At 52.2% G+C, this 27,039-nt stretch overlaps 1 protein-coding gene across 3 annotated transcripts in view; it reads right to left on the reverse strand.

The window, feature by feature from the left end:
- The window catches only part of Sema6a (semaphorin 6A), a 99,351-nt gene that overhangs the window by 31,624 nt on the left and 40,688 nt on the right, over nt 1–27,039 (reverse strand). For all 3 annotated transcript variants that reach the window (XM_070031526.1, XM_070031527.1, XM_070031525.1), the window contains 9 exons: nt 13,749–13,885; nt 11,021–11,138; nt 8,147–8,207; nt 7,160–7,222; nt 6,388–6,489; nt 4,647–4,737; nt 2,492–2,611; nt 1,939–2,027; nt 861–1,078 (listed from right to left, as the gene is read on the reverse strand). In XM_070031526.1, coding sequence (XP_069887627.1) covers nt 861–1,078; nt 1,939–2,027; nt 2,492–2,611; nt 4,647–4,737; nt 6,388–6,489; nt 7,160–7,222; nt 8,147–8,207; nt 11,021–11,138; nt 13,749–13,848 — 962 coding nt within the window. In that variant the 5' untranslated portion in view covers nt 13,849–13,885. Of the gene's footprint in view, nt 1–860; nt 1,079–1,938; nt 2,028–2,491; nt 2,612–4,646; nt 4,738–6,387; nt 6,490–7,159; nt 7,223–8,146; nt 8,208–11,020; nt 11,139–13,748; nt 13,886–27,039 lie in introns of those variants that run through there.

Below are 27,039 nucleotides of genomic sequence, written 5' to 3' on the forward strand. Positions count from 1 at the left end.
CAGGCACTGAAGTTGGGATCTGGGCCACAGACCAACTCGCTTAACAAACTCACCTCAGGGTGACTTTCCCAAACACAGTGGTGCTCCAATCTCTCTCTTTTTTGTCAGTCATGGGGCTTGAACTCTAGGCCTGGGTGCTGTCCCTCAGCTCTTCAGCTCAAGGCGAGTGCTCTACCACTTGAGCTACAGCGCCACTTCCAATTTTCTGGTGGTTCATTGGAGATCAGAGTCTCATGGACTTTCCTGCCCAGGCTGGCTTTGATCCTTGATCCTCAGCCTCCTGAGTAGCTAGGATGACAGGTGTGAGCAGCCAGCGCCCGGTCTGCTCCAATCTCTTCACGGGAGAGTCGACCGAGGTACCTGGGTCCTAAATGGCCCGCAGTATCACGCTGATGAATTCTTAGTATTCATTGCAAAGGTACCAATCCCGTCATGGGAAGATCAGCTGTGTCACGCTGGGTAGAGAGGAGAAATAGGAGAAACACCCCCCCCCCCAATTCCAAATCTGCACCTTCCATATTGAATTCCTGAAGCAAGAAACGGAATTACCATCGTCATTTTTGGTTCCATTTTCTCAAGTATAAAACGCATGCGACGCAGTAATAACACGGGGAGGGTATTTACGTACAGTCATCTAAATAGAAGATACGGTTTTTTAAATAAATTATCTCCTCTTCCCCAGACTCCTAACTTCCTGGCATCCGTAAATTCGTCGTTCCCTGAGGCAAACGAAGGGTTCACTAGGGCACCTCTTAGCCGCACACACAAGGGCCGTTTTTTAACACGGTGCGTTAGAAGAGGAAGGGAGAAAGGGCGCCGGGGAGACATGATTCAAGCAGACACGGTCGGGCTCCGGTTACCTGTTGTAAGGCGTGGAAAAGGTGGCCAGCACAACGTCCCGGCCGTTGACGCGGATCACGTCGGTGACGGCTTGCAGGATGTTGAAATAGAAGTGCGAGTCGCCGGGCACGGAGCAGTTGAGCCGGGCCTTCAGGAAGGAGGTCCACTGCTTCTCCAGCACCCGCTGGGACCCCCCCATGTCGTTCTTGCACACCTGGGCCACCCTGGGAAACACGACCTGGGGGGGGGAGGGCGGGAGAGAAAACCACGAGATGCCAGCACTGTCCCGCCAGAAGCTAACAGACCCGGAGACCACAAGGCGCTTAATTTCATATTGCATTTCTGAAATCAGCAGCCAGAAAGAAAGAGAGTGGGGTGGGGGGAAAAAATAAGAGTATAAAACTCCGCGTTGGAACAGCTTGTTTTAAAAGATAAGGCTGTGGCATTTAATACGGAGCCATAAATCCTTCCGGGGATCAGCTCCCAGACACATCAACTCATTTCCATACAGACTGCTTCGCTTTTTCTTTCTTCAAACAAAAGCGCACTCTGTATGCGCCACCGCTGCCTTCCTGCCCGGCTGCCTCTGGGGTCTGAGCCTCCGGCCTGCGGCGTGAGTTCCTCTCACCCTGCACGACCACCCCGACATCTACCTCCCCTCCCACCTCCGCGACCCCATCGCTGAGGAGCACGGGAACAGGAGCTGGCAGAGACCAACCCGTGACCGTCCAACCGTGCCCTTTGTGGTGGTTGTTTTGCGATGAACGCCAAACAGAATGAAAACAAACAAACAAACAAGCGGGACTCCTTTTGCTAAAGACACTAGGTGCAAGCCCCACTGGAGGATTATTCGGGCTGCAGTGGGAAACCAGCAGACATCTGGCAGTTTGTAAAGATATTTGAGGGGTTCCCTGCAGTTCGCTACTGCTCTTGGTGAATGAGGGCAGAAGAAGAGAGCAATGGGGTTCAGAAAGTCTCGTGGATGCCTCCCTTCTGACTGCTGTTGGCCACATGGTCCTCAGGCTGACCGGTCTCTTGCCAAGGTCGTTACCCGCTGACAAGGTCACCGAGGGACCCGCAAGGCCCGCTGAGCCTCACCTTGCCCATGGTGTTGTATTCCACAGCGATTTCCCTGAAGAAGAAGTAGATATAGTTCCCGTAATCCACCGCCTGGACAAAGTATGGCTCTGTAAAGACATGGGTGCTTTAACGGAGGGAACTGTTGCAGGCCATCCGAAGGATCGAGCCCGGGTCCCCACCCTCACGCGACACTCCAAAGACAGGCGCCGCACGGGACGCCACGCACGCCACCGCCTCGAACCTGCCACCACCTCCGCCATCCACGAGAAACGGACCATAAAGGGGGTCTCGAGAGCCCCTGTGGTTTTCCTTTGCACACAAGGGAGGCCTGCCTTACAGAGGAATGGGTACCACTGCCCGGTCGCCCTGAACAGCTTCTCCCCGGTCCTCCCACCCCATCCAGTCAAAGATTCCAGAAGCTCACAGAAAATGGGGGAGGGGGGAGCTAAGTCTACCGGGCCACAGGAGGCAGCTGACGTGGTTGTGTCTGGAAGGAACCACCGCCGAAGGGAATGGAGACTCTACAGACCCTCCATCTCCCCGCCCGTCCCCAGTCCTTCCGACGGTTCACCTTTCAACCACTTGGAGTCGTGCTTGACGGTCCTCAGGGTGGGGCTGTCTCCCAGGCTGCGGTAGATGACCGCATCGATAGCCAGGAAGTCCGTCACCGTGGCCGAGTACAGTTTTCCATCTGGGGAGAGAAAGGAGGGGTGAACGGCGGGCGCAGAAGGTCAGGGGCCTCGGGAAGGCTGACGGGCCAAAATGCGAGCGTCACCAGGAAAAGGTTCAGCCCCTGTTCCTCCCCACGCCGTTTTAAATGTGGGATCGCGGAGGTGAAACAGCTTTCATTTTTAAATTGCCTGGCCATTTTATTTCTCGTCTAAGCAGCAGCAGCAGCAGCAGCAGCAGCAGCAGCAGCAGCAGCAGCGACTCAGGGGATAAATGGGAAATGTCGTTTGCTTTGCTGAATTACACTGCTGGGAGACTGAAAGTCCCTACAACTTTTTTTTTTTTTAAACACCCCCCCTTGCCATGAACAAACAAATAACCAAATGTTCTAGAACAGCAGAATCTGTGTAGAGTAATTAGAAAGGATCATTATGTCCGCGGTAAAAATATTATTTCTTGATTCCCTTTTATTGATTATGTGTCTCCATAAATTTATGTCAAAGTGATTTATGAACAGCCCTGTTTGCTGAGCTCTTCCATACAAAGAACTGACAGGGTTTTTGTTGTTGTGGTTGTGGTGGTGATGGTGGTGGTTGGTTGTTCTAAAAACTCTTTATCCAAACTCACTTGAACAGTGTTTTCCACCTCTGCTTTGGGTCTGAACTGATATGTTCTCAGATTCAACTCGATGATGATGATTACTATTAATATTGGCGTGATTAAAACGCGTTACCCCTTGTTGGATGTGAACCACAGGCCACACACCTTTTGACTGACAAACATGCACCTAACAAACCGCAACTTTTTTCCTTTCTTTTGCTGCCAGTACTGGGGCTTGACTTTGGGGTCTCACACCCTTTCACTCAGCTTCCTAGCTCACGAATGGCGCTCTACCACTTGAGTCACGCCTCCCGTCTGGCATTTCGCTGGGTAGTGGGACCTGGGAGTATCACAACTTTTCTGCCCAGGCTGGCTTTGAACCATTATCTTTCAGCCTCAGCTTCCTGAGTAGTTGGGATGACAGGTGGGAGCCGTCAGGCCGAATCACGACTTTTAATTTTTTTAATGGGATACAGAGGCTCTACTCTTCCAGCTCCAGAGCCCGGCACTGCGCTCCCTCTCCCTTTCCTACCTTGTCTGTCCTCCGGTCAGTTGACAGCTTCCTTTAACCACACCCCGGCTGAATTCCTCCAAGTTCCCAACCAGCGCTGGCTCCCAGAGCCGGTGACGGGGAGGCTGCCCTTCCCACCGGCCTGGCTCCCTTCCAGCAACACTGAGCCTCTCTCTCCTGGGGGCGGAACTCCCCCAAACCTTCCCCTCCCTCCATCCTGCCACAGCACAGGGGACCCACAAATGGGTGGCACTGGGGCCCTGGGCGCCGAAGTGCTCGTGGGGCCGGGGGTGGCAGGTTTGTCTCGGCTGTGATGGAAATTACAGCTGAGGGCTTGTGAAGACACTCATTATCATGCCCGCACCCCACACGCTCACACACACACACACACCCTACACAGACACACAGCTGGCCACGGATGAAGTCCTGCTTAAAATGCCGGCGCGCACCACGACCAAGCTAAATCCTAAAGCAATTTGTTTTTCATGCAAGCTCTGTCTGGATGAATCTTTTGCTGCGGAAGGAAGGGGAGGGAGAGTTGGGGGGCACGTGTGGGTCCCCCCACCAAACAACATCACGCACGTGGCGCACCCGCGACCTGGTGAGCCACACGCAGGTCACCGCAGGTCACACATCCCAGAAGATGCGTGCCGGGGGCTGTAGGCCTAGACCTCACTGCTTCTGGACGCTTCCACCTGCTTCCCGCTCTTCCCTCTGCCGAGGAAGAGGTGGATTCGGTTGCGGCCTGTTCACTGCGGTCCCCTGACCCTTCCCTCCTGGCATAGAAGCTGGGCCAAGTGTGGCACTGGCTTCCCTTCACCAGCAGGGGTGGCATTTCTGAGGTGAGTTGCGTGGAAGGGCATTCTTAATCAGAGCGTTCACCGGAGACGTCGTTATGCACAACCGCCGCTCCGGAAAACCCAGGCCGGGCAACCAGGCCGATTACCTGCAAACAGTGCGATGTTGGCGTGTTTGGCGTCATACGGGCATCTGGCCATCCCACTGAACTCATCCCCCGACGGTTCCAGAGTGTCGATCTGTGTGGGAGAGCGGGTGTGAGTGCAAACCAGCACCATCGGACGGCACTTGTCGAGTGCTTACAAACGGCGATCCTCACAGTCCCGTCTAAGTAACAGCCCCAGGGTGGGGGGAGAAACCGAGGCTCTAAGAAATGAAAGGGACTGATTCTGAAATTCAGTCCTATCTGCTTGAGGCTCGGCCGGGATATAAACAGAGTCGGGGTTCGGATAAAACGGTCTCAAAATAATCACTGAAATCTGAGGAAGTTCAGCAGCCGGGACCCACCCGTCCCCATCTCTATAGCAAATCATCTTCCTGTCTGGATTGGTTTGGCCTGACCAGTCCCACCCGTGGGGGTTAAATCCCACTGGAAGGTTCTGGAACTTTTCCTCAGGTTAGCTGGCAGATTCATGTGGCATCAGCAAAGTGGGAGGAAAAAAGCAAAAACACTCGGGGTGAAAGGGCATTTTACCTGGAAGGTTTTTTTTTGGGGGGCACAGATTTTGAGGGCAGACAGAAGGTAACAGCCTCACACAGTACTGGAGACGCACCACCAGCCCCGAATCCAGGTGCTTGACAAGGTAGACATTCGGGAGAGACTCAAGCAGCTATTAACTGCTCTCCCTTCAATTGTGCCATCCGCCCCGCACTTCAGGGCTGTGACAGACCTTTCCCGGGTCTGGCCCCAGCTGAACACACTCTCCGTTGTAATATTCAGTCCAGGATCACACAAGAGCTGCGTTTGAAATGTGATTGTGGTTTTAAGAGACAGGTAGCTAGGCGCCGGTGGCTCACGCCTGTCATCCTAGCTACTCAGGAGGCTGAGATCTGAGGATCACGGTTCAAAGCCTGGGCAGGAAGGTCTGTGAGACTGAAGATCATCTCTCCAGTTAACCAGCAAAAAGCTGGACATGGAGCTGTGGATCAAGGGGGAAAGCACTAGCCTTGAGTTAAAAAAAGGAAAAAAAAAGCTCAGGGACAGTGCCAGGCCCTGAACTTAAACCCCAGGACTGGCACAAGGTGGGGGGGGCTGTTGGCACATTATTCACCAAAGTCGTTTCCAGAAGCTACCTCCCTACTGAGAATTTGCTGTTGAGCTGGGGACGCTGTCATTTTTTTTTTTTTCCTTAAGTCTTGGATCCTGATCTGTCAATAAAAAGCACTTAAGAGGCCTGGAGGCGTGGCTCAGTTGGTAGAACATCAGCCAGCCAATAAGTGAAAACCTTAGGTTGCAGCCAGCCAATGCGTGAAAGCCTTAGGTTGCAGCCAGCCAATGAGTGAAAGCCTAAAGTTCCAGCCAGCCAATGAATAAAAGCCTTAGGTTCCAGCCAGCCAATGAGTGAAAGCCTTAGGTTCCAAGTTGGAGACCCAATCTCAGACAAAACGGGGGCGGGGGGAATAAAGCAGGGGAGAGAGGGGTGTCATGGATTCTTGGGGCCACGCTTATGCCAGGCACAGAGGAGGAAGAGGCCGAGGCTCTGGGCCCAGCCATTGAAGGCGTGGACACAGAATGCGCTGGCTTCATCCTGGCCCGGGTACCGGGAATGGGGTGCCAGGGAGGCGGCGGCTTCACCAGGGAGGCCTATGTCTGGCTAGGTCATTCTGTGGGTTACGTGGCAGGCTGCCCACCGTCGGTGACGAAACACGGCCCGGCGGTGCCCCCTTACCTTGTAGTTTTTACAGGAAGGGTTGAAGGCATTGGTTCCGCAGACAAACAGCGTGTCGTCGCTCTTCTTGAGAAGAACTTTGATGAAGTTGTGGCACTCATCCTAGGAGAGAAACCCAGCTGTTCGGCATCACGGCCGCTCAATCCCGGAGCCCCGTTTGTCCCCACCGACGCGACTGGACCATTCACAGGCCGTGCAAGCCAAGATGGCCGGGGAGCTGGTGGGTTTTCTGTCCTCCGGGCGAGTCTGAGTCGCTCCGGATGTGAACCAAAGGGCGTGGACCACCGCCGTTGCCACAGTAGATGAAGAGGAGGGAGAGAGCAGGAGAGAGTGCGTTCATTCTAGGCTGCACCAGGAAGGCAGGGAGAAGCCCCATCTCCTCTCCTGTTAATTTTAATGCCAGGGTCTCTCCATGTACCAGGCTTCCAGTGGAAGTGTTTTGATGGTATTAAGCCTCCCCCCACCCCAATCTCTTCTCCCTGTGGGCGCTGGCCTTCCTTCCATGTAAACTATGGGACAGGCCGCCGGCTTCTCCCCCGAGGAGTTCACGACGCGGTCCTAGCAGCTGCTGCAATATTTCATCACATTAAACGTGAGCTATTTTTGCAAATTAAAGCCTTCAATAAGTTGATGGGAAAAGCAAGGATGGACAAGAAAGGAGTGCGGGAAGGATCGGCAGGCAGGAAGTGTTCCACACGCAGCCAGAGCGGGGGAAACAAACATCCAAAACTTAACAGAAAGGGGCAGATACAGGAGACGCAGAAGTGTCTACCTTGTGTTTCCCCTTCATTCTGCAGGTGTCCACATCAGCCTGTCTAGATTTCCACGTCAGTTTCTGCCAGGGGGGGAATGGAGACAGAAATCAATTAGAGCCCAGAGGTGGTTGCATTTGATTTGAGAAGTAAGAGCTCCCTGGGGGGGAAGGGGGGGAGGAGACACAAGGCTGAACCTGGATTTATTGAAAGCTTTCCACCCCCTTTTCCTATGATTAATTCACCATCACAACAAAAGATCAGGAGCGGGCATTTCATTGTGAACTCGTTATCTATTTATTAAACTACAGAACAGTTTAGGCCTGGAGATCAAAGACGAAGCTGCGGACAAATTTCACATCCCTTGGTCAAATTAACTGGCTCGATCATGCTCCCTTTGAGAAAAATGCATATCCTCCCCCTGACTGATTGTCAGAAAGGAGGCTTTTATTTAAAATATAGAAGCCATTTTTCTTGAATGCACTCAAACTGGACAGAGATCTGATGTGGCTTATTTTCCTTTTCTGTAAACGAATAAACAGGTTCTACTGACACACGCCCTGAGGGGCTGTGAGCGTAGAGAGTAGGGGGACATTTTGTGTCTGTCTGAAGTGGCTAATGGTCAACTGCCTGGACCATGGGAATGTTAAGGCTGCAGCAGTTTTGTGGACGGCATCTGTGGGACGATTTGACTTCTGCAGGTAGATGTTTTCCTGGAGAAGCAGGGCCATGGTTCCTTGGAAGGATTTCAGGCCTGGCCCAGAGCTGCCTAATGTCCGTCTGTCCAGCTGTGAGTGAAATCAGAAGGACCTGACCCTGAGCTTGTGTCTGGCCCTTGCCTCCTTCTGCTTTGGGCCTGGACTAAAGGAGTGCGGGCATTTCCCGGCTGCCCGACTCTGCATTAAACTCATTCATCCTCTTTATCAAGGGACAAACTCCAAAGCCCTTTATTCAGGAAAGATAGGGATTTTGTTTCTTTTTAATGTATTTTTAAAAGGACAACTTACTTTGCTACAGTAAATTTCTTCTGTGTGGGGTGTATCTATGTCAACAGTATAAATATGGTCCCTAGAAGCAAAGAAAAATAAACATGAGGTCAAACACAACAGTTCATTGTTTTGTTTTTTATTTCCCCCCCTGCAGAATGAGTTATGACTTGGGGCAGATAAAACCAGATTCCCTTCCTTCCTTCCTTCCTTCCTTCCTTCCTTCCTAGAAAAAAATCAATAATAAGTCATGCACATGTTAGAAAAGAAAAAAGAGTAACTGAGCACAGGAGTGATGTTTCTGGGTTGCGTTCACACCTCCTGCGTGTGGTGAGCTCTAGATCTACGGGGTCGTCACCTTTCATAAACACTTCACGTGGCTGCCCATCCCCCCCCCACATCCTATCTGGTAGTGAGCGCTTGGGGATGGGGGGAGGAGCACCGTGAAGGTCACACTGGTCTAGCAATTGTGAGCACTTGGCTGGATTCGGCCTGCCACCCAGGGACATGGGGGACCAGTTCCCCTCCACCTCCAGCTCTGTCCACACCACGTGTTCACCCCGAGCCCTGGTGACTCGCTGGACAAAGGTACAAGTCCAGGAAGGTACACATGGCTTCCCTTTCCTTTGGTCAGTCTGAAATGTGCTGGGGCTCGAGTTGCCGTGAGCTGCGTGGGGGGGGGGGGATCTGGTTGTCTGTCCTGGCTTGTGGCAGATCTCCCGTGGCGGGGGTGGGGGGTTGGGGGGTGGGGGGTGGGGGGGAGAGACAGACCGGTGGCCCAGGTGTGGTCCCCTTCCCCCGCCGCAGAGAACAAGGGCTTTTTTGTCTGGAATTCAGAAGAAAGGAGCCACACTGTATGGAAGAGAGGGGCCGGACCAGTGAGAGCCAAACAGCTCATTTTCCCTTGAAATAACATTGACTTTTGCTAAAATGCAGGAAGTCCTGGGGTTGGAAAATGATCCACGGCTTTAAAGCAGAACCTGGTGGCTCTCACATAGACTTTGAGCCCAAGCAGGGGTGGGGGCGGGGGCAGGGGGAGGAGGAGAAGAAGAAGAAAAGAAAGGAAGGGATTATTTGCAGGATTTATAGAGAAGATATATATAGAGAGAATATGTAAATATTATATATATGTATATTTCAGTTCTTGGGAAATCAGTTTGTGTTGGGGGAAAAAATCACCAACAGAGTTTGTTTTTTTTTTAAAGCAAGCTTCTCCCATGAAAAATGTCTGCCACTGAATTCTGTAGATGTGTGTGTGTGTGTGTCTGAGAGAGAGACAGACAGACAGACGGAGGGAGGGAGGGAGAGACAGAGGGTGGCGCGGGCGGAAAGCAGGGGCTGTTTTGTCGGCTGCTGAGCTGGGACACCTCTTCAGGCTTCAGAAGGCGCCAGAACCATCCTGCCCTTTAATTCCAAGGCCGTTTATTGCGTCCGTTTATTGCTTGTTCGGCTTGATGGGGGTGCGGCGGTCGGGCATGTTACTGGACTAGAATTGCTTTGTGACTTTGCTTTCGCCCTCCCTCGCCCTCCCCCGCCCCCTCTGAAAACGGGAGCTGAACGGATGAATTGTAAATGAAGAACGGATGGATCCGAGCTGGCAAGCCCGGGTGGGGTGGGGTGGGGTGGGGGTGGGGAGGGCTCAGGGGGACCCCCGCTTTTGGCATGATCTGTGTATTTTAATTAGGAGGTGGGAGAGTCAACAGAACAGAACGGACAACGTGGATAAAAATGTTTTAAAGAACTGGAAAGAGGGGTCTTTGCCCCCCCCCCCCCCCGCACCGTACTCGGCGGCGGCTCAGGGCTTCCAGATGGTTCTTGGCATTCGCTGGGCCGACCCTAGCGCGGTGTGTAAGAACCGGAAGCTTCTGAGGGGCAATTCCCTGAATGAAATCTCCTTGAGACTGTGCCCATCTTTTCAAGATCTAGAAGCTCCCACCCCACCTCCACCCACCCCCCCAAGTAGAAACAGCACTTAGGGGGGTGCCAGGGTCATTTCACCCCTGGATTCACACCACGCTTGCCTTGAACTCACTTCCTTGGGACTTACCCCCAAGAACTCCCCCATCCCACCCCTCCACCCAGCAACGCTGAATCCCGCAGGCCTGCCTGGGGTCTCAGGGATGATGGAACTTCCACGATCATGTTCACTTGCGGCCTAGGCCCTGGACTTCGTAAAGCAACATAACATTATTGAAACATCATTTTATTATTACTTGTTTTTTGCTGATGTGGTACGGAGGAATCGAACCCAGGGCCTCATGCGTGCTAGGCAAGCGCTCTACCGCTGAGCCACGCACCCAGCCCCCAAGGTTAACATTATTAAAGGTGAAATGAGAACCGAAGACCCTCGATATGGCAAGCCACAAAGTCCTGCAGGATTTGTTTCTGAGGGAAACCCAGCCTGTCTGTGCTAGGCCCCGAAAGAATGGCAAGAGTTTTCAAACAAGAAATGTCTTCCCTCCTTCCCTCCCTCCTTCCCTTCTTCCTTCTCTTCTCCTCAGAGCCAGAGGCTGACTTGGCCCAGTCAGGGGCAGAATTAGCACCAAGGTCCAAAGCCCTGGTTCTCCAGCGTCAGTGGCGTTGGTACCCTGTCCCTGAGCCTCTGTTTGCAGCCCCTCCGAAACACAAAAGGGTTCCGCCGTTCTTTCAAAGTCACGACACACGAATTATTGAGCAAATTACTGCGCAAGAAAAATCCATGCCGAAGTTAAACAGACCCAGCCACCAATTGTGGAAGGAAGGAAGGACGGACGGACTGACACTTCCAGGAAGCCTTGAGCTACCATCACGCCATGAGGGCTAGTGTGTGGTTCTTAGAGAAGGTGGCTGGTGGGTAAACTGAGGGCGCGTTGCGGGGGGGGGGAGGGGGGAGAGGGAGGGGAGGTGTCATCTCACCTGGCAGCGATATAGAGGGTTCTGTTCATAATTACAATCATCTGGATGTCCAGCCTGTGCCTCTGTGTGGCGTTCCGTCCTGGCTTATGACCCACAAACACCGGATACTGTTTTGTATCTGGGCAGGAAAATAAATCCATATCAATCAAGATGAGATGGGAAGGAGGGAGAGAAGCAGATTGGGTGGACAAGGCTCCAGGCGGGGAGGGGAGGGGGGCGGGCGGGCCGGGAAACCATGTTCCATTCAAACTGGGTCCCCATTTCCCAGCCCCAAATCAGGCCGCTGTGATTTAAAAAAAAAACCCATACCGGGGACACCAAAGTGCTCTTTAAAAGACGCTCCCGTTACACTTCATTTCCTAGGCCATAATAAGCCAGGGCTTTGCTTTCGGAGTGTCACGATTTCTTGGGGGGGGCCGGAGGGGGGCTGTGGGGTGTAGGCCTGCGAGTGAAACACTTTTGCATGAAGCCCTTCCTTTCTTCCACGGGTTTTCTTTTCATCTCCTGTGAAGTGCTGGGCCCGCACGGGGCAGGCAGCCAAAGATCTTGTCTCGGGAACCAAAGTATTTTCAAAGTCTCCCTTCCATCAATCAGCACAAAGGCCATGCGGTCTGGAGGCGAGAGGCTCCGTCCAGGAGCCAGAAGAAAAATACCGTCTCCACAGGCGTCCGGGAGGAATAATCCACCATTGAAGGTCTCTGAGCTTTCTTGGCATAGGGGGAACTGGGGAAGGTTCACTGGGGATTCAGTTGATCTCACAGAAAACGAGGAGGTGGGAAGGGGGGAGGTGGGGAACTGGGGAGGGGGTGGGCAGGGTCAAACTGAGTGTAGCCAGTTGGGGAATCTGGAATGTTCTCTCTGCGTTTTCACTTTTCTCCTCTGGTTGCAAGTGGGCAGTTTGTAATAGGAGCTGATCTCCACGAATACCTGTATCTCCTCATCGCTCAGCCTCCGAACCTACAGTCTCCAGACGCTGGCCTCCCTCCAACGGAGAAAGGGGAGAGGAGCCACACCGGGGAGGGAGGGGGGCGGGGTGCAGATCAGGACCCCTTTCCCCCCCCACTCCAAGAGTTTTAGCAGCCTGCCTACCGTGTCCTTAGACAACCTGGCTGTGTTTCGTCAGCAGCAAGTTTGCAAAGTTTACTTTGTACGTCCCTTCCGCGGCTCTGGAATTCCCCCTAACGCTGTTCTTTTTTTCGGGGGGGGCTTGAACTTGGGGCCTCAGACTCCTGGTTAACTTCTCCCATTCAAGGGCGCTTGACCGCCTGAACCATCCCACATGAGCCGCCGCTTCCAGCTTTTCTTGTTTTTCTTTCTTCGGCCGGTGAACTGGAGATGAAAAAGTCTCCGGGATTCTTTTTAGCTTTTCTGCCAAGGCTGCCTTCGAACTGTGATCTTCAGACCTTCACCTGTGGCGCAGCGGGGGTTCTACACGTGGGCCACTGCCGCCTGGCCCCCGACAGGTTCTGCAAGGGGACGGCCGGGTCTCTCTTCACACGTCTCTCTCTCTCTGTTCCCACAACGCCAGTGAGCACTGAAGTGTGCGCTTCAGCACACACTGGAGGGGGCAGGGTCATGGCCTCTGGTTCTGGGCCAGCCTTGCTGCCAGCCCTCATGTAGAACGATCCTCGTTTCTCGGCTCTGGAGTCCCGCCACACGAATGTGAACCGTGTTTCGGAAAGCACTGGAAGGCTTGCTTGGGATTGGGGTTGCAATAATTACTGGAGAAAGAGATACTTAGGGAAAAAAGTGCTCTCTCGCTTTTCCTGGGAGAAAGCACATGGGTGTCGGTCCGGGGACAGAGAAAGAGGACATCAGCCCGTCCCTCTGGCCCCAGGGGAGGATTTTCTCTTTGAAAGAGACAACCCCGTTTCCAGTGACCCAGCCTCTAGCTTTGGCAACGACACTGATACAAAAGGAAGGTCTGAATGGTTCCACGGAGTCGCTCCAGACATAAAGTCTTCAAATAGTCCATTTTTAAGCTGGGCACCGCCAGCAGCTCACACCTGTCATCCTGGTGACTCAGGAGGCTGAGATGTGAGGATCACAGTTCAAGGCCAGCCCCGGGTCAGATAAAGCAGACACATTCTTATTGCATAAAGCCAGAGGTGGAGCTGTGGCTCAATTAGAAGAGCCCAGGCCTCTGAGCTCAAGCCCCAGCCCCACCAAAACACACAAAGTCCCTCTAGAGCTCTGGAGAAGTCCTTGTTTTCCTTGTAACAATGCCTACAGGTTGATCAAGTACAGAACACACGGTGCCTGACCGAGATACTCAGGTGATGCTCGCCCATCACCCGGCTTTCCCGGACTCAAGGAAGTAGCCTACATTCTTCTTTTTAGTTTTTGTACTGCCAGTCCTGGGACTTGAACTCAGGGCCTGGACACTGCACCTGAACTTTTTTTTTTTTTTTTTTTTTTGCTCACGGCTGGTGCTCTACCACAGCTCCACTTCTGGCTTTAAAAAAAAAAAAACTGGTAGTTAATGGGAGCCTCATGGACTTTCCTGCCCAGGCTAGCTTCGAAGGGCCATCCTCAGATCTCAGCCTCCACACAGAGTAGTTGGGATGACAGGCGTGAGCCATGGCGCCCGGCTTCTCAGGCCCCACGGGTTTGACCGCGCTTGAACATGGGCCTCTGCTGCGTACACAGGTGCCAAGGCCCGCCTCTCCTTTCCCTGCCTCACGCTAGGCCCGAGGGGAGACAGGGAGGGGGCCGGGGAGGTACTCACAGTTGCCATGCGCAATACTGATTGGCTCAGAATCTTCTGGGAAGGCGGCCCCAGCGGACTGCAGCAGTGTGAGACATAGCAGCAAGGCTTCTGGCCTCATAGTAGTTCCGCGGGGAGACTTCCTGCTCGACTTCACCCTGCCGAAGAGCCAAGGGGGGGGGAAGGTTCATTTCCTCCACCCGTCCCTCTCCCACGGTGTGTCCTCCCCACGGTATCCTGTGATCCACGCACCCCCCTGCCCGTGTCCGTGGGCCATGAAACCCCAGACCCATGCACCCCTCTTTCTTCTGCGTCGGAACCCTTTGCCAAAGGTCCAGGCCCAGGACGCGGAGCCAGGAGGGGCCGGGGTAGCTGTTAACATCACAACCATTTCACAACTAGGAAACTGGACATCCCGAAACACCCGGACCATGAAGGGGCAGGCTCGTCGCATTTCGTGGTGGGCTTGGGGAAATCCAAAACCCATACCACCACCCCCAAAACAAGTTTGCTTCGCCCAGCCCCGGGATCCTGCAGAAACTTGAAGCCGTCGCCAACAGTGAAAAATTTAGATTCCCGACAATAAGCTAGGCTCGCGGCTGACGTGGCTTAAATGTAGTATTTCCCAAACATCAAACCCCTCCCTCCCGACACGTGACACACACACACACACACACACACACACACACACACACACACACACACACACACACACACACACAGAGTCATCTACCCCGTTAAACCACTCAGCTGAGATTTTTTTCGTCCTTAGTTTGCATGATTCTCCAATGACCTTAGACAGAACTGGAATCACTAAGTCAGCAGTCTGGGAAGGTGGCTTAGTGGTAGAGTGCTTGCCTAGCATGCATGAGGCCCTGGGTTCGATTCCTTGGTACCACACAAAACAAAAAATATTTAATAGTAATAAAAAAGAAGTAACTCTTCAGAGCATGGTGGATTACACCTGTGATCCCAGCTACTTAAGATCTGGAGGACTAAAGTTCTTGTTAGTAGGAGCAACATGCCAAACCTTCTTTGAAAAAGCACAAAAGGGCTGCGGGTACAGCTCAAATGGAAGAGCCATTGTGAGGCTCTGAGTTCGAGCTGACCAAATAATGAATAGCAAATAAATAATGAATACGAGAAGTCATAAATAAGGCAGACACACAACACAAAAAGAAGTAAGTAGCTCCTTTCTGTAAATACCTCAAGCCTCACCCTGCAGCAGTTATTTTTTTTTTAAGATATAGTATCTCTTTATATTTTAGTTCCCACCAATGCTTTACAAAGGTAACAGCAAAGAACAAAAAAAAAGTCTACACTGTATTTCTCACAGGTGTTCTTTGTGTGTACATTAATTCTGCTACAAGTTAGAAATGAGAATCCCATGTGGACCTGCTTTGAAACAGTGAACAATGCTGCTGCACTGGGCTAACTATCACCCAGTTCTCAGGCATATTTGAAATAAGTGTTGATTAATCAGGGAAATTAATGTAAAATGAGGAATCTTTTCATCTTGCCAGAATAGTAGGCTTTGAAACAGGCTGCCAAAGATTATCTATTTTTTTCTAACCTAGCTATTTTACAGTAGTCCATCAATCATTAAGATTTGTGTGAAGAAATGTCAAACTTCATAACCTAGATACCTTTGAAAGTTAATTTGGCAAACAAAACCACTCACTTAATGCTTTCTGGAACTCCCGTCAATATTAGCTACCTGTGTGTCTCTTTTCTTCCTGCCAAGAGTGGAGGGAAAAAAAAATCATCAACAAGTCCCGAGTACTGAGCTCTTAACTTATAATTTCACAGATGCAGCTGGGTCTTAATGTCTTCAACTGAAAAGTACACGTTAATTAATTGGCTTTATCTGGACCAAAAATTAAAAGAACAAAAAAAATCAAAAGCGGGAGAGGCGTTGAGAGACAAGCTCAAACAATTTCCTATCTCTGCATCTCTGCTGCGCAGAGGGAAATTAAAACTTTAGGTGACTCCGTGTGTGCGGGAGCAATTCACTCCCAAGACATCACATGTATTTATAGGTAGGTTCGAACCTAGTCAAATCTTTCCTTCCTTCCTCCCTCCCTCTCTCCTTCCCGTAGTCTTACAAGATCTGGAGAGCCTGAATACCAAGCTCAGGGCTGCAAATATTCAGGAGGAAGAAATCAATAAGCAACAAACCCAACAGACACAAGCCAGCAGCCAGTGCTGTGTGTGCTGACGAAGACACACAGCACACTGAACAAAGGCTCAAGTGCAGAATGACAACCTAGCACCTGAGCCTCTTACCCGGATGACACTGCCATGCACCACGGAAGCGTTAAGAACACCTTTAGGGGCCGATTCTTTTGCCTTTAGAAACCCTGGAATATAAACGTAGGCTTCTAAAGGTTAATTTGTCCGGACGTGGTGAACGAGCGTCCGTTCTTCACGACCATACAAGTACCCTGCAAGCAGGCAGGGTAGGGGCCTTTGTACTTTCCCACCCGGCTTCCCATTTGAATCCTTTCCATCCCAAGGTGGCTGGGGTCCGAACACCGCCTCCTCCACGCGTCCATCCGGCAGGGAGAACCACACAGCCAGAGGCACATCTGCGCTGCAATTCCATGGCTTCTGGTGATCATCCCTCCACTGGGAGGTGTCCCTTAACCATCTCCAGGTTTACCGGAGGGCTGCGTTGTGTGCGTTTCTCCTATCACATCATCAGATAGTGAACAAGTATGCATGTGGGCACAGCCCCCTGGCACAGACGAGTTCTTCTTGGCTGGTCCACACGAATGGACCACGGTGCCGTTTCCTTCCGTCCTCCCTCCCTCCCCCCCACTGCGTGGCATCTTTATGAACCTGTAGACGACCTATTTTCTTGTGGTAGTGACTATCCAAATCTCCCGCCACCGCCGAGGTCACTTCCACACAGACGGAGGGAACAGAGTTTAAAAATACCGAGTGTAAGGAGTTGGTTCACGTCATTCTGAAAACTTTCCGAGGTGCTAGCCATGTAGAGCGTATTTATAGGTGTCGGCAAACATCTGTCCAGTAACTTGTTTGTGACTCGCTGAGACAGACTAAATGGGAGAGGCTACGTCAGCTATGTAGGAAATTAGGTGAAGGAGCCAGGGGCTGGTGGCTCACGCCTGTCATCCTAGCCACTCAGGAGGCTGAGATCTGAGGATCAAGGTTCAAAGCCAGCCTGGGCAGGAGAGTCTGTGAGGCTCTTATCTCCAGTGAACCCACAAAAAGCCAGAACTGGAGTTGTGGCTCAAGCGGTAGAGCACTAGCCTTGAGCAGAAAGCTCAGGGTCAGTGCCTGGGCCCTGAGTTCAAGCCCTAGGTTGCCTAACACCACCTGCATGTCCAGCTATGGCAGCCGCCATATAAGTGCTCTGAGGTCCATTCAACGCATGCCTTGTCTGGCACACTCTGCGACACCTCCTAGAATCCTGGCATCCAATGGATGCTTCAAATGGAATCCATTTGATTTGATTTCAATGGATCTGTTCTAGTGGACAATGGGAGAATGGCAAATCTACAAATCCTCAGTGTGGGCTTGAGGCAGAAAGGGAATGATGGTCAGGGTGCCATCCTCTGGGCCGGAGGGGGGGGGGTTGTGTATTACCGTGGCTCAGAAATTCTCTTGCAACTTTGGCACATGTCCTTCTGACATCATGAGTGTCTAAGATAACCAGGGATCACACCAGCCTTGGCTTCCAGTCCTTCATTGTAACTCAGAAAAACGTGCAATGCAAGGGTTCTAGAAAACTCCTGAGCTCTGAGGTTCAGTGAGTGAGCGTGTATGTGTATGTGTGTGTATATGTGTGAGGGGGGGGAAGAAGAGGGAGGGGGACAGAGAGAGACAAAGAGAGGAGAGAGGGAGGGAAAAAGAGAGGGAGTGGGAGAAAGAGGAGAGAAAAAGACAGATTATAAAGGTCCACTCAGAGCACAGGGGTGCCCCTGGCTACTCCAATGTCACCAAGGCCAGTAACTCCAGGAGGAGGGCTGGGCTGGGGCAGGAAGAGTAAGGAGCCCCCAAACTCAGGCAAGGTGGGGTCCTGGAGTCTTCCTTTGCTCCGGTCCTCAAAGGTGGCAGGTAAACTCTCTCAGGCCCCAGTCATAACCAAGGTGACATTAACCAGGCCTAAAGCTCTGTGCATCTGAGCGCCTGTCCTTTGCACATAGCACCGGGGAGCGGGCTTCCTTTCCTCTGCACGCTTTCCTGTCCCTCCCAGGCATGTGGTTAGGGAAGTGGAGGGCAGTCCATCAACAGGGCGGTGTGCAGGGCAAACACTGGAAATGAATGGGCACGGACCTGTGACTCAACAATAGGTCCAGGAGGATGTTCTAACCCACAAGTGAGCACTGGAGCAGGTGCAGAGCCGTGCTGGGTGTTAACAGAGTCCATTTTGGATGACTCCAGGTCCCTGGCCTCCTCATCTTCTCCTGCCAGCACGACTGTCTTTAGTTTGGAAAGGAGTGCACGAAAACCAGCCCTTTCTAACGCCACTGGACACAGGGGCCTGGGAAGCCTGTGTTCCCTGGAGCTACACCTGTCTCAAGATGTGCCAGATCTCAGTTTCCTTATTTCTTGTGTCTCAGAAACCAAAGGCGCTTAGTTCTCAGAAGGGTGTGTTGATGTCACAGTTGACACGCTGTGAGCTGGCTTTTCTTGGGCTTTCGAAAGACTGTTCTAGGCAGGCCCTAGATAAGCTCCCGGTGACACACTGTTCTAGGGCGGAAGTTTTCTTCCCTCCGCCCCTGCAGGTCACCAAGTCTTCTGAAGTTTGGCTCCAGAACAGGGAGGAGAATCTAACTCAGAAACCACACTCAGCCTTGTTGGGCTATTTTTAAAATGTACACGTCGGCCCTCACACAAGTACAAAGGAAAATAAACGTGATGGGGCACAGGGAAGGGATGGGCGGGGAGTGGCAGCCGGTGGACTGCCCGGCCCAGGCACAGGACCTTTGCACAGTATCCTCCTGTGTAAACCGCTCACCACAACCCCAGCAAGGCCTTAGCATCCCCACTGCCGTCCACCTGGGGGAAACCGAGGACCAAGGTGAAGTGACCCGCCCAGGCGTTCGGAACCTAGATCTGTGTGCTGTCCAGGTCGATGTCCTGGTGAAGGACGGAGCAGAAAGACTGGGGGGCGGGTCCCCGAGGAAACCACATCTAAGGTAGTAAGTGAACGTAGGATGCGTCCATCATTCCGTGGACAGACTGGACGGGGCGAGGGGGGGGGCGGTCCTTCCTGGCTTTGGTAGTCAAAGTCTATTTATTTCCAGCCCCCCTGGGCAGGCGAGAGAAACAGCCCGCACACCTTTTAAGTAAGAGCAAGGGCGAGATGGGGAAGCAGATTGGAAAGCGGGGCTCCAGCGCGCGCGGAGAGCCCAGACTCGTTCCGCCGAGATCAAACCTGCTGGTTATTTATGCACCAGAGGAAAAGTTAAAGAATTAATGAGTGTATAAATAGCATGTGGCTTTCAGTGGCCGGGTCAGAACAAGTCCTGACTGCGTCTGCAGGATGCGGTGTGGAGGCCAAAGAGGAGGATTCCTCACAGGAGTTAGGAGCCGACCCAGGCCCAGCATAAGCCTGGTCCAACACTGCATGCGGTCTCTGGAGACCACGCCGGCTGTGTGTTCAGTGTTGGCCACGTTAGGATACTAGGCTCGTGGAAAAGAGAAAAATAGTCCCTGCCTTTCAATACAGCATAGGATTCTTTCCTCCTCCTCCTCCTCCTCCCTCCTCCTCCCCCCAGCCATTAGCAGAGGCATAAAAGCACTCATTTCAGAGATGCCCCAGACCGAACTCCCAATACGTATTGGAGAATGATGATGATTCTCTGGGGGATGATCAATACTGACGGTAGAGAGCAGGGGTCCCATTTCAGATCCGAAACCACCGTCTCTCCCAAGGGCACAAACACAATTGTAGATTCAGAAGTAAAAATTGGGGGCAGACGGGGGGATACAGGGTAGGGTGTGCCCATGATCTTTTGAGGGAGAAAGGAAGCCTTGTCTTTCAGGTGATCCTTTATCAGGATACCTCTTCCTCCTCTCCCACCCCCATCTCTCTCCCCTCCTCCACTTCCAGACATCCCACTCCAAGCCAATACCTCCGTGCACTTTGCTTAGATGTTTCAAACGCATCTCATGTTGTATTAGGGCTGTGTCACATTGTCATGGTCTTAGGCCTTAGGTGACATTATGGTAACCACGATATATACATATATAATCACTACATATGTACATATGCACACATACATATATATACACATACATATGCACACTTGTGTACATATAATATATAATACATATTGTATATTATTAGCATATACTATGTATTGTATATGTACTATATATTATATATACTATATATTAGATAATATATAATGTAAACATTATATAATGTGTGTAAATATATGCATACACACACATACACACACACACACACACACACACACACACACACACATAGTATTTCTGAACTTGAACAACTGCTCTGGCTCCTGAAACAAACACCCCTTTTATTTCATCGTCAGAGAAAAAAAAAAAACCCCAAAGCCCTGAAAAGCCAGGTCACTTGCCAAAAGTAGCCGCTGCCCAAAAGTCACCAAGCCGAGCAACAGTTGAGAACTCTGGGCTCTTGTGTGCGGCTCTCTGCCTACATGACTCTGAGTCCTGAATGGAGGCCAAAATTCATTCATTGCTCCTTGGCTGGGTGCCTGGGGTCCATTATTTCCACGGCTTGATTTCCATCGCGCCGGCTCCCAGAGTTCTGCGGGGCTCAGCGGAGATGCTGGTGCGCACTGGAAGGGGTCCCCGACTCCCACACCCCGGGACTTGGGTGTGGGATGGCTGGGCCAGGCTGCTGGCTCCTGCCTTTGTCACAAGGAGAAGCCGGGCGTGGGAACAGATTTGCGGAGGACTTCGAGTTCTGTGAGGGTCACGCAGTTCAGCCACGGGCCTCCACGGGCGGGTGGTGCCAGCTGCACCGGAGAGGCCGCTGGGGGCTCGGAAGGTTCAGGAAGAACCAGGCCCAGACATGAGGTTTCCCTGGCCTACTCTACTCTGGGCCGAGGGGATTTCCAAACGTTTGTCTCAAGCCACGCGTGGAGTTCTGTGGTGGTGGTTTGTGTTTGATTCTGTCACCTCATCTTTCCAAGTATGCGAAGGGAGCGTAAACACGGTGTGTGCTAGGTGGCTGTTTTTCTGAGGATGAGGCAGAGGAGAAGATGGGGTAAGGAAGCGTCCTCAAAGGCCTCAGATTGGGACATTGGCATCTGGTCGAGGGGCCTACCTGATTGTTCTGAATTTCCTGGCCATTTGCAATGTCATTGGCGTCAAGCAGAAAAGCCCGAATGACCCACCCAGTCCCCCTTTTCCTAGCACCTTCGCAGGATATCTGCGGGGCCGAAGTAGAGATATTTAATAACTGGAGTTTTCCACAGACCGGGGGGGGGGGGGGCGGTGGTGTTTGAAGTAAAATAAGCAATCGTGGGGCCCCGATGGAGGGGTTCCCTCTGATCACGTCTCCTCTGTGCTCCGAGAAGAAAAGACAAAATCTCCCCACTACCAGGATGACTTCCCGGCCCCGGCGCCCTCCCTCCGGCTCTCTCAGGTCTCCACTGGGCAGGGCTGTGTTCCTGGAGCGGAAGTCAGCTTCAAACACAGCTCACCGGGAAGTAAACAGTGGCGGGGCTTTCCTTCCCTTCGCTCTGAAATAACAGCCCCAAGTACGAATGGCCTCCGATCACGGGCGGTCTCTGCTTCGATGGAGCCCCTAAACATCCTCGGCCTTCAAGTTCTCTCGTGATTCCTTCCCTGCCTACGGCCCTTGTCCCCCAGAAATCAAAAGGAGAGTTTATAATTGCCTAATGGCTTTGGATCGCTCAGAAGGAGACTCAGTATCTTTGAGGCTCTGTTCTGTCACAACACATCACACACACACACACACACACACACACACACACACACACACACACACATCAGTAGTCTTTTACACATACCCTGAATAGAAATAGATGCATTATTTCTTGAATTTCCATAATTTCTCCTATATGCCTCAGGAAATTGATTTCATTTATGAGAGGGGGGGAGGGAAGAGAGGGAGAGAGGGAGGGAGGGAGGGAGAGAGAGAGAGAGAGAGAGAGAGAGAGAGAGAGAGAGAGAGAGAGAGAGAGAGAGAGAGAGATCTGCTTTCTGTCCTAATGAGCTAGGTGAAAATTGCCAGCCCACACATTTGAACCTATGATTGAGTTTGGGAAGGACTGCCAAGTTTCTCCGAATTTAATGTCATCTTGGTTGGCGGTGTGCATGTTCTTCACACGTTAAAAAGAAAAAAAAAAAGTGACTCATGAAGTTGGCTTGATTGACTGGGAGCCAAAGAGCCTAGGAGATTTCCAGAGTCAGGGTTCAGCTCGGGGTGGGGCTCTGAGAGGCCGGTTCACGCGGTTGGAAGCGACGCTGGCTACGCCGCTGGGAAGCGTGGGTTTATTTTTCGCTGAAATTCGACCTTCAGAATTCATTATGATTCCCCCAAACATCCTGAAAACTCTGCTCCACGCAAGGCCAGGGAAAGGAAGTTCCGGGGGACCAGGGGTTTGTGTAAATGTCTCTGCCACTTCGCGGCTCATGCAATGGCTCAGACGAATCCAGGGTCACGCGTGGGACCAGAGATTTGGGGTCCCGCTGGAAAGCGGCCATCCACATGGACACAGCCGGTGTCTGGATAAACCATGGTGGGGTTCAGACCCCACCTAGATTCTCCTGCCATTGAAAGGAGTGCTTTTCCTTCTTCCTTTATTTATTTCCCCTGAGCAAGTTATATTTCTTCCAGGGATTTACACAATTGACACAAATTTTGGAAAACCAATGACTGTGATTTACCATGTTGGCAGATGGGGAAAACTGTATCATTATCCCAGCAACTACTCTCATAGGCTAAAAAGAGAAGCCATCATGTGGAAGTCATTTGTGACCACTTTCTTTCTTTCTTTTTTAAAATGAGTGTGTGAAGTTGTGCAAAGCACTTTCTCCGAGGTATTTCATGTGTACACACGGATAGGATTCACTCCCTACACGTGCGCTCTCTCTCTCTCTCTCTCTCTCTCTCTCTCTCTCTCTCTCTCTCCCCCCCCTCTTCCTTTTGATCTGCAGGAGGCAAATTAGTTTTGGAAACACGGAATACATAATCCCTGATTTGCAATTACAAAGACAACAAAACAAGCGTTGAAAACTGGTGTCTGTAACCCCAGACACTTGGGAAGGAGAGGAGGGGGAGGTGGCGGAAGACCTTATCTAAAAACAAAAACAAAGCATAAAAATACAAACAAACAAATGGAAGGAGAAAGTGGTTAAACTGGTAGGAAAAAAAGGCCTGGAGTTCAATCCCCACACAGAAAGAGAAAAAGAAGAAATCGAGAGGCCGAGCTTTCCCAACACAACAAAACAAAGCAAAAACAAAACCCTGACTTGAACTAGCCAAATTCACGCATTGCTCTATTAGTAACGTTTCTTCTTTTCACTGCAAAAGTATTGGTGGGTTTGCAGACCCTCCTAAGGGGAAAATCTTAAGATAGGAAAGATTTTAAATTCCATAACGTATGCACAGGATCCTTGCAAGAATAAGTCAAGACATGAGAAATTGTGCCGAGAGAGTTACCTGGTTTTAACTCTGTTCTCTGGGTGGTTATACCAACGAGCAACCAGATTCTTTTCCCCGCAAGAAACCAACAAGCAGCCGGGCACCGGTGGCTCACACCTGCCATCCCCGCTAGTCAGGAGGGTGAGATCTGCAGATTGCAGTTCAGAGCCAGCCTGAGCAGGAAAAGTCCACGAGACTCTAAACCAGCAAAAAGGTGGAAATGGAGCTGGGGCTCAAGTGACAGAGCGCTAGCCTTGAGCCCAAACTCTTGGGGACAGTGCCCGGGCCCTGAGTTCAAGCCCCAGGATCACCCTACCTTACCCTCGAAGTGTGCTCACAAAGCACACATAACCTTGAGTAGAGTCAAGGTTATGGGCAGGCTCTGCCCTGAGCAAACTCCCCCCTCCTACAGCACTGGGCTGGGCACCCAGGGCCGCACCCCCAGATCCACTTAATTGGCCGTGGTTTAATGCCCACAGCACCCACGTGGAATGGACAGGCAGAGCTCTGCTTCCTGGCCTGCCTGAGCTCTGCTTCCTGGCCTGCCTGAATCCAAGTTCCTGACTCCCTCAGCAATAGCCTTAGTTTAGGAACTAACACATTGAGGAAGGACTTGGATTTCTAGAACATTCTGAGTTGACAGCGGAGAGGCGGAGATGTTCCCGCACTCGCTAAGCCCGCCTGGTCTTTCCACAGGCGGATCGATTTGAACTCGGGAGATTAAAATGAAGGTAAGTGGTTCCTCTCAGCCACCCTGGACACGAGGTTAATTACCGGAGCCCAAATTATCTGCAGGGAAGATGGCTGCACGGGCCTCACAATTAACCCTTAAATCAAAACTAAAAACCACCATTCCCGTCATTAATAGCACAGCCAGGCAATCGCTGTAATTACCATCTCTGCCAGGGACCAGGAGCAGCAACGCGAAATTATCCAATAAGCTGGAGTGTGGCAGACAGCAACGAAATTCAAGTGCGGAGGGTCAGAAAGGAGAAGGGATAAATCAGAGAGAGAGAGAGAGAGAGAGATCACCAGCAGAGCGAGGACTCAGCTCAGCAGCCTTTCTGGGGGGGGCGGCGGGGAACCCCTTTTTGTCCAGACTCCCCAAGGAGAGCACTAGAAAGACAGCTCACCCAGACGAAGGTACGGCGGAGGGGAACATGCACAAGTATCAGGTCCAAAGATGTTCCCCGGGTACGCCGGGAATAGAAGAGGAAGTCAGCCTAGATTCTCCTCTTCCCGTTCACTCCACACCGTCTTCCTCCCTCCCAAGAGCCAGGAGGAAGAGAAAAGCCATTTTCAAGTGTGCAACCGTACACAGATGTGTTCCTCGAGATCTAGTCCTCAGTTCTTGTCAGATATGCCAAGGCAGGAAAGCAAGGCTGAGCCCTTCCAGAATCTTCTACAGCCAGACCACAGTTCTAGGTGCAGCTTGGGAAATGTTGCTGCCATCTTTCTGGTACCGTCGTTCAGTCTACTACATCAATGTGAGAACTTGAGAACAAGGATGCTTGCCTTCCTTCCTTCCTTCCTTCCTTCCTTCCTTCCTTCCTTCCTTCCTTCCCTCCCTCCCTCCTTCCTTCCTTCCCTCCCTCCCTCCCTCCCTCCTTCCCTCCTTCCTTCCTTCCTTCCTTTCTTCCTTCCTTCCTTCCTTCCCTCCTTCCCTCCTTCCTTCCTTCCTTCCCTCCCTCCCTCTCTCCTTCCCTCCCTCCCACTCTCCCTCCCATGACAGTACATTTCAAAGTTAAGAAGACTTGTTATCAATACTATTCCCTTTCTTGGAAAGTAATTCCATGTTCCCAAGGAACGTTCCTTTCATGGCCCACGGATTCAGGAGAGACCAGCCAGAACGTGACAGGAGACGGTGCGCGCACTCGGGTGGGCGTCGGAAGGAGACGCCGTTGTCAATATTCAGCAAGACACGGGCGCCGCGTCTGTGAGCGCTCCGCTTTGGGCCGCCCGGTCGCTGGCTCGCTCGGTGTACAAATGGTTGAGTTTGGAACGCGTGAGGGCGAGGCGTGTGTGTGGCATGAGTCATCGGGGAAGATGGCGGCCTCGGCTTGGATGGGGTGGGGGGAGGCCCTCCCTTACAGAGTCTCGAACTCAGGACTGAAGAGGGCGGATGACAGTGGAAGCAAATGGAATACTCCCGGGAGGATTACAAAGCTGGGCTCGGGGCTGCGTGACTGTCCAGGAGCGTGCGGGGTCTGATCTACCTGCGAAGCGCACGGATAGTCCTATTTCCTTCATCAGCTCCGTTGGTCGCTTTCCACACCCACGTCCTCGCTCGTGTTTGTCTTTCTCTCTCCTTCTGGGGGGATGTACGACCCCCATCTGGGTGGATGTGTATTCACCAGTGTGTCCCCTACGAACCTTCCAGAACAAAGCCCTGTGCGGGCCTAGAAAGTTCTCGCCGAGTGGTGACAAATGAGCATCACTCCTGACCAACTTGGTTTTTGCATTACCCCAGGGAAGAGGTGGAAGTCTCCAGAGACGGCCGGGGTGTCACGCAGGCGGATGGGGGTATCTGCTCCCGACTCTCAAACCAAGGTCCTGGGGTGCCCACGGTCCGCCCACGGTCCACTTGGCGTGGCTCAGGGGTCCCGTAGCGTGGGACGCCGGGTGTGGGGGGCGGGTTCTGGCTGTGTGGCCTCCCGGAAGCGTCAGCCATTGGCTTGCTCCTCACGCTCAACTGCCAATGACAAACCGAGCCCGGGCATGGCGTTGGCCCCACTCGGGTCTCCAGTCCCTTGGTGGCGACGCCGTCTAACTCTCCTGACACCAGACCAGCTGGGCCGGCCAGCTGCTGAGATGACATGCAGCTGTGGCTGGCTGGCTGCCTGGCCGGGGACCTGGGAACGCCCGTCTGGGTGATCGGTGGCACTCAGCAAGACAGCAGGAGGGACCTGCCACACGGCCGAGTGTGGAAGGAGAATGCGCGGGTCCTTCCCCGTCGTTAACCTGGAGACGTCGTCTCTCTTGGGGGGGCAGGGGGTGGGCATCAGACCCTGGAGCCAGTCCATCCGGGGAAGACACAGGAGACGGTGTCTTCTGGCTAGAACGTTCCACCCACCCAGACGTCTGGGCTTCCAGCAGATCTCAAATGGAGGGTGTGTGGAGGGGGAGACATGGCAGGGTGGAAGAGGCCAGAAAGAGATCATCCGCTTTGTTTTGGAGAAAATAATCTGAAACAGACTTCTGTTCACATGAATCAAGATTAGCTTGTTTGTCAAGGAAAACTTATGAAGTGTGTGTGTGTGTGTGTGTGTGTGTGTGTGTGTGTGTGTGTGTGTGTGTGTGTGTGTGTGTGTGTGTGTGTGTGTGTGTGTGTACATGCCAAGGCCTCGTTCCCTAGGCAACAGCTATTTATCTAAGGGTGGCTGTTAAATACATGTTGATTTTGATTTAAGTAATTCTAACTATTTTTACAGGGCTTGGGACTTGAACTCAGAGTCTGGGCGCTGTCCCTGAGCTCTTCTGTTCAAGGCGAGCGCTCTACCGCCTGAGCCACAGCTCTACTTCCAGCTTGTTTTTTTTTTTTTAGAGGTTCATTAAAGAGTCTCACAGGCTTTCCTGCCCTGGGCTGGCTTTGAACCGTGATCCTCAGATCTCAGCCTCCTGAGTAGCTAGGATGACAGGCGTGAGCCACCGGCGCCCGGCTAGCTTTGAGTATTT

Source organism: Dipodomys merriami, unplaced genomic scaffold, assembly GCF_024711535.1.
Source record: "Dipodomys merriami isolate MVZ:Mamm:240054 unplaced genomic scaffold, mDipMer1.0.p SCAF_201, whole genome shotgun sequence".
NCBI classification, from domain to species: Eukaryota; Metazoa; Chordata; class Mammalia; order Rodentia; family Heteromyidae; genus Dipodomys; species Dipodomys merriami.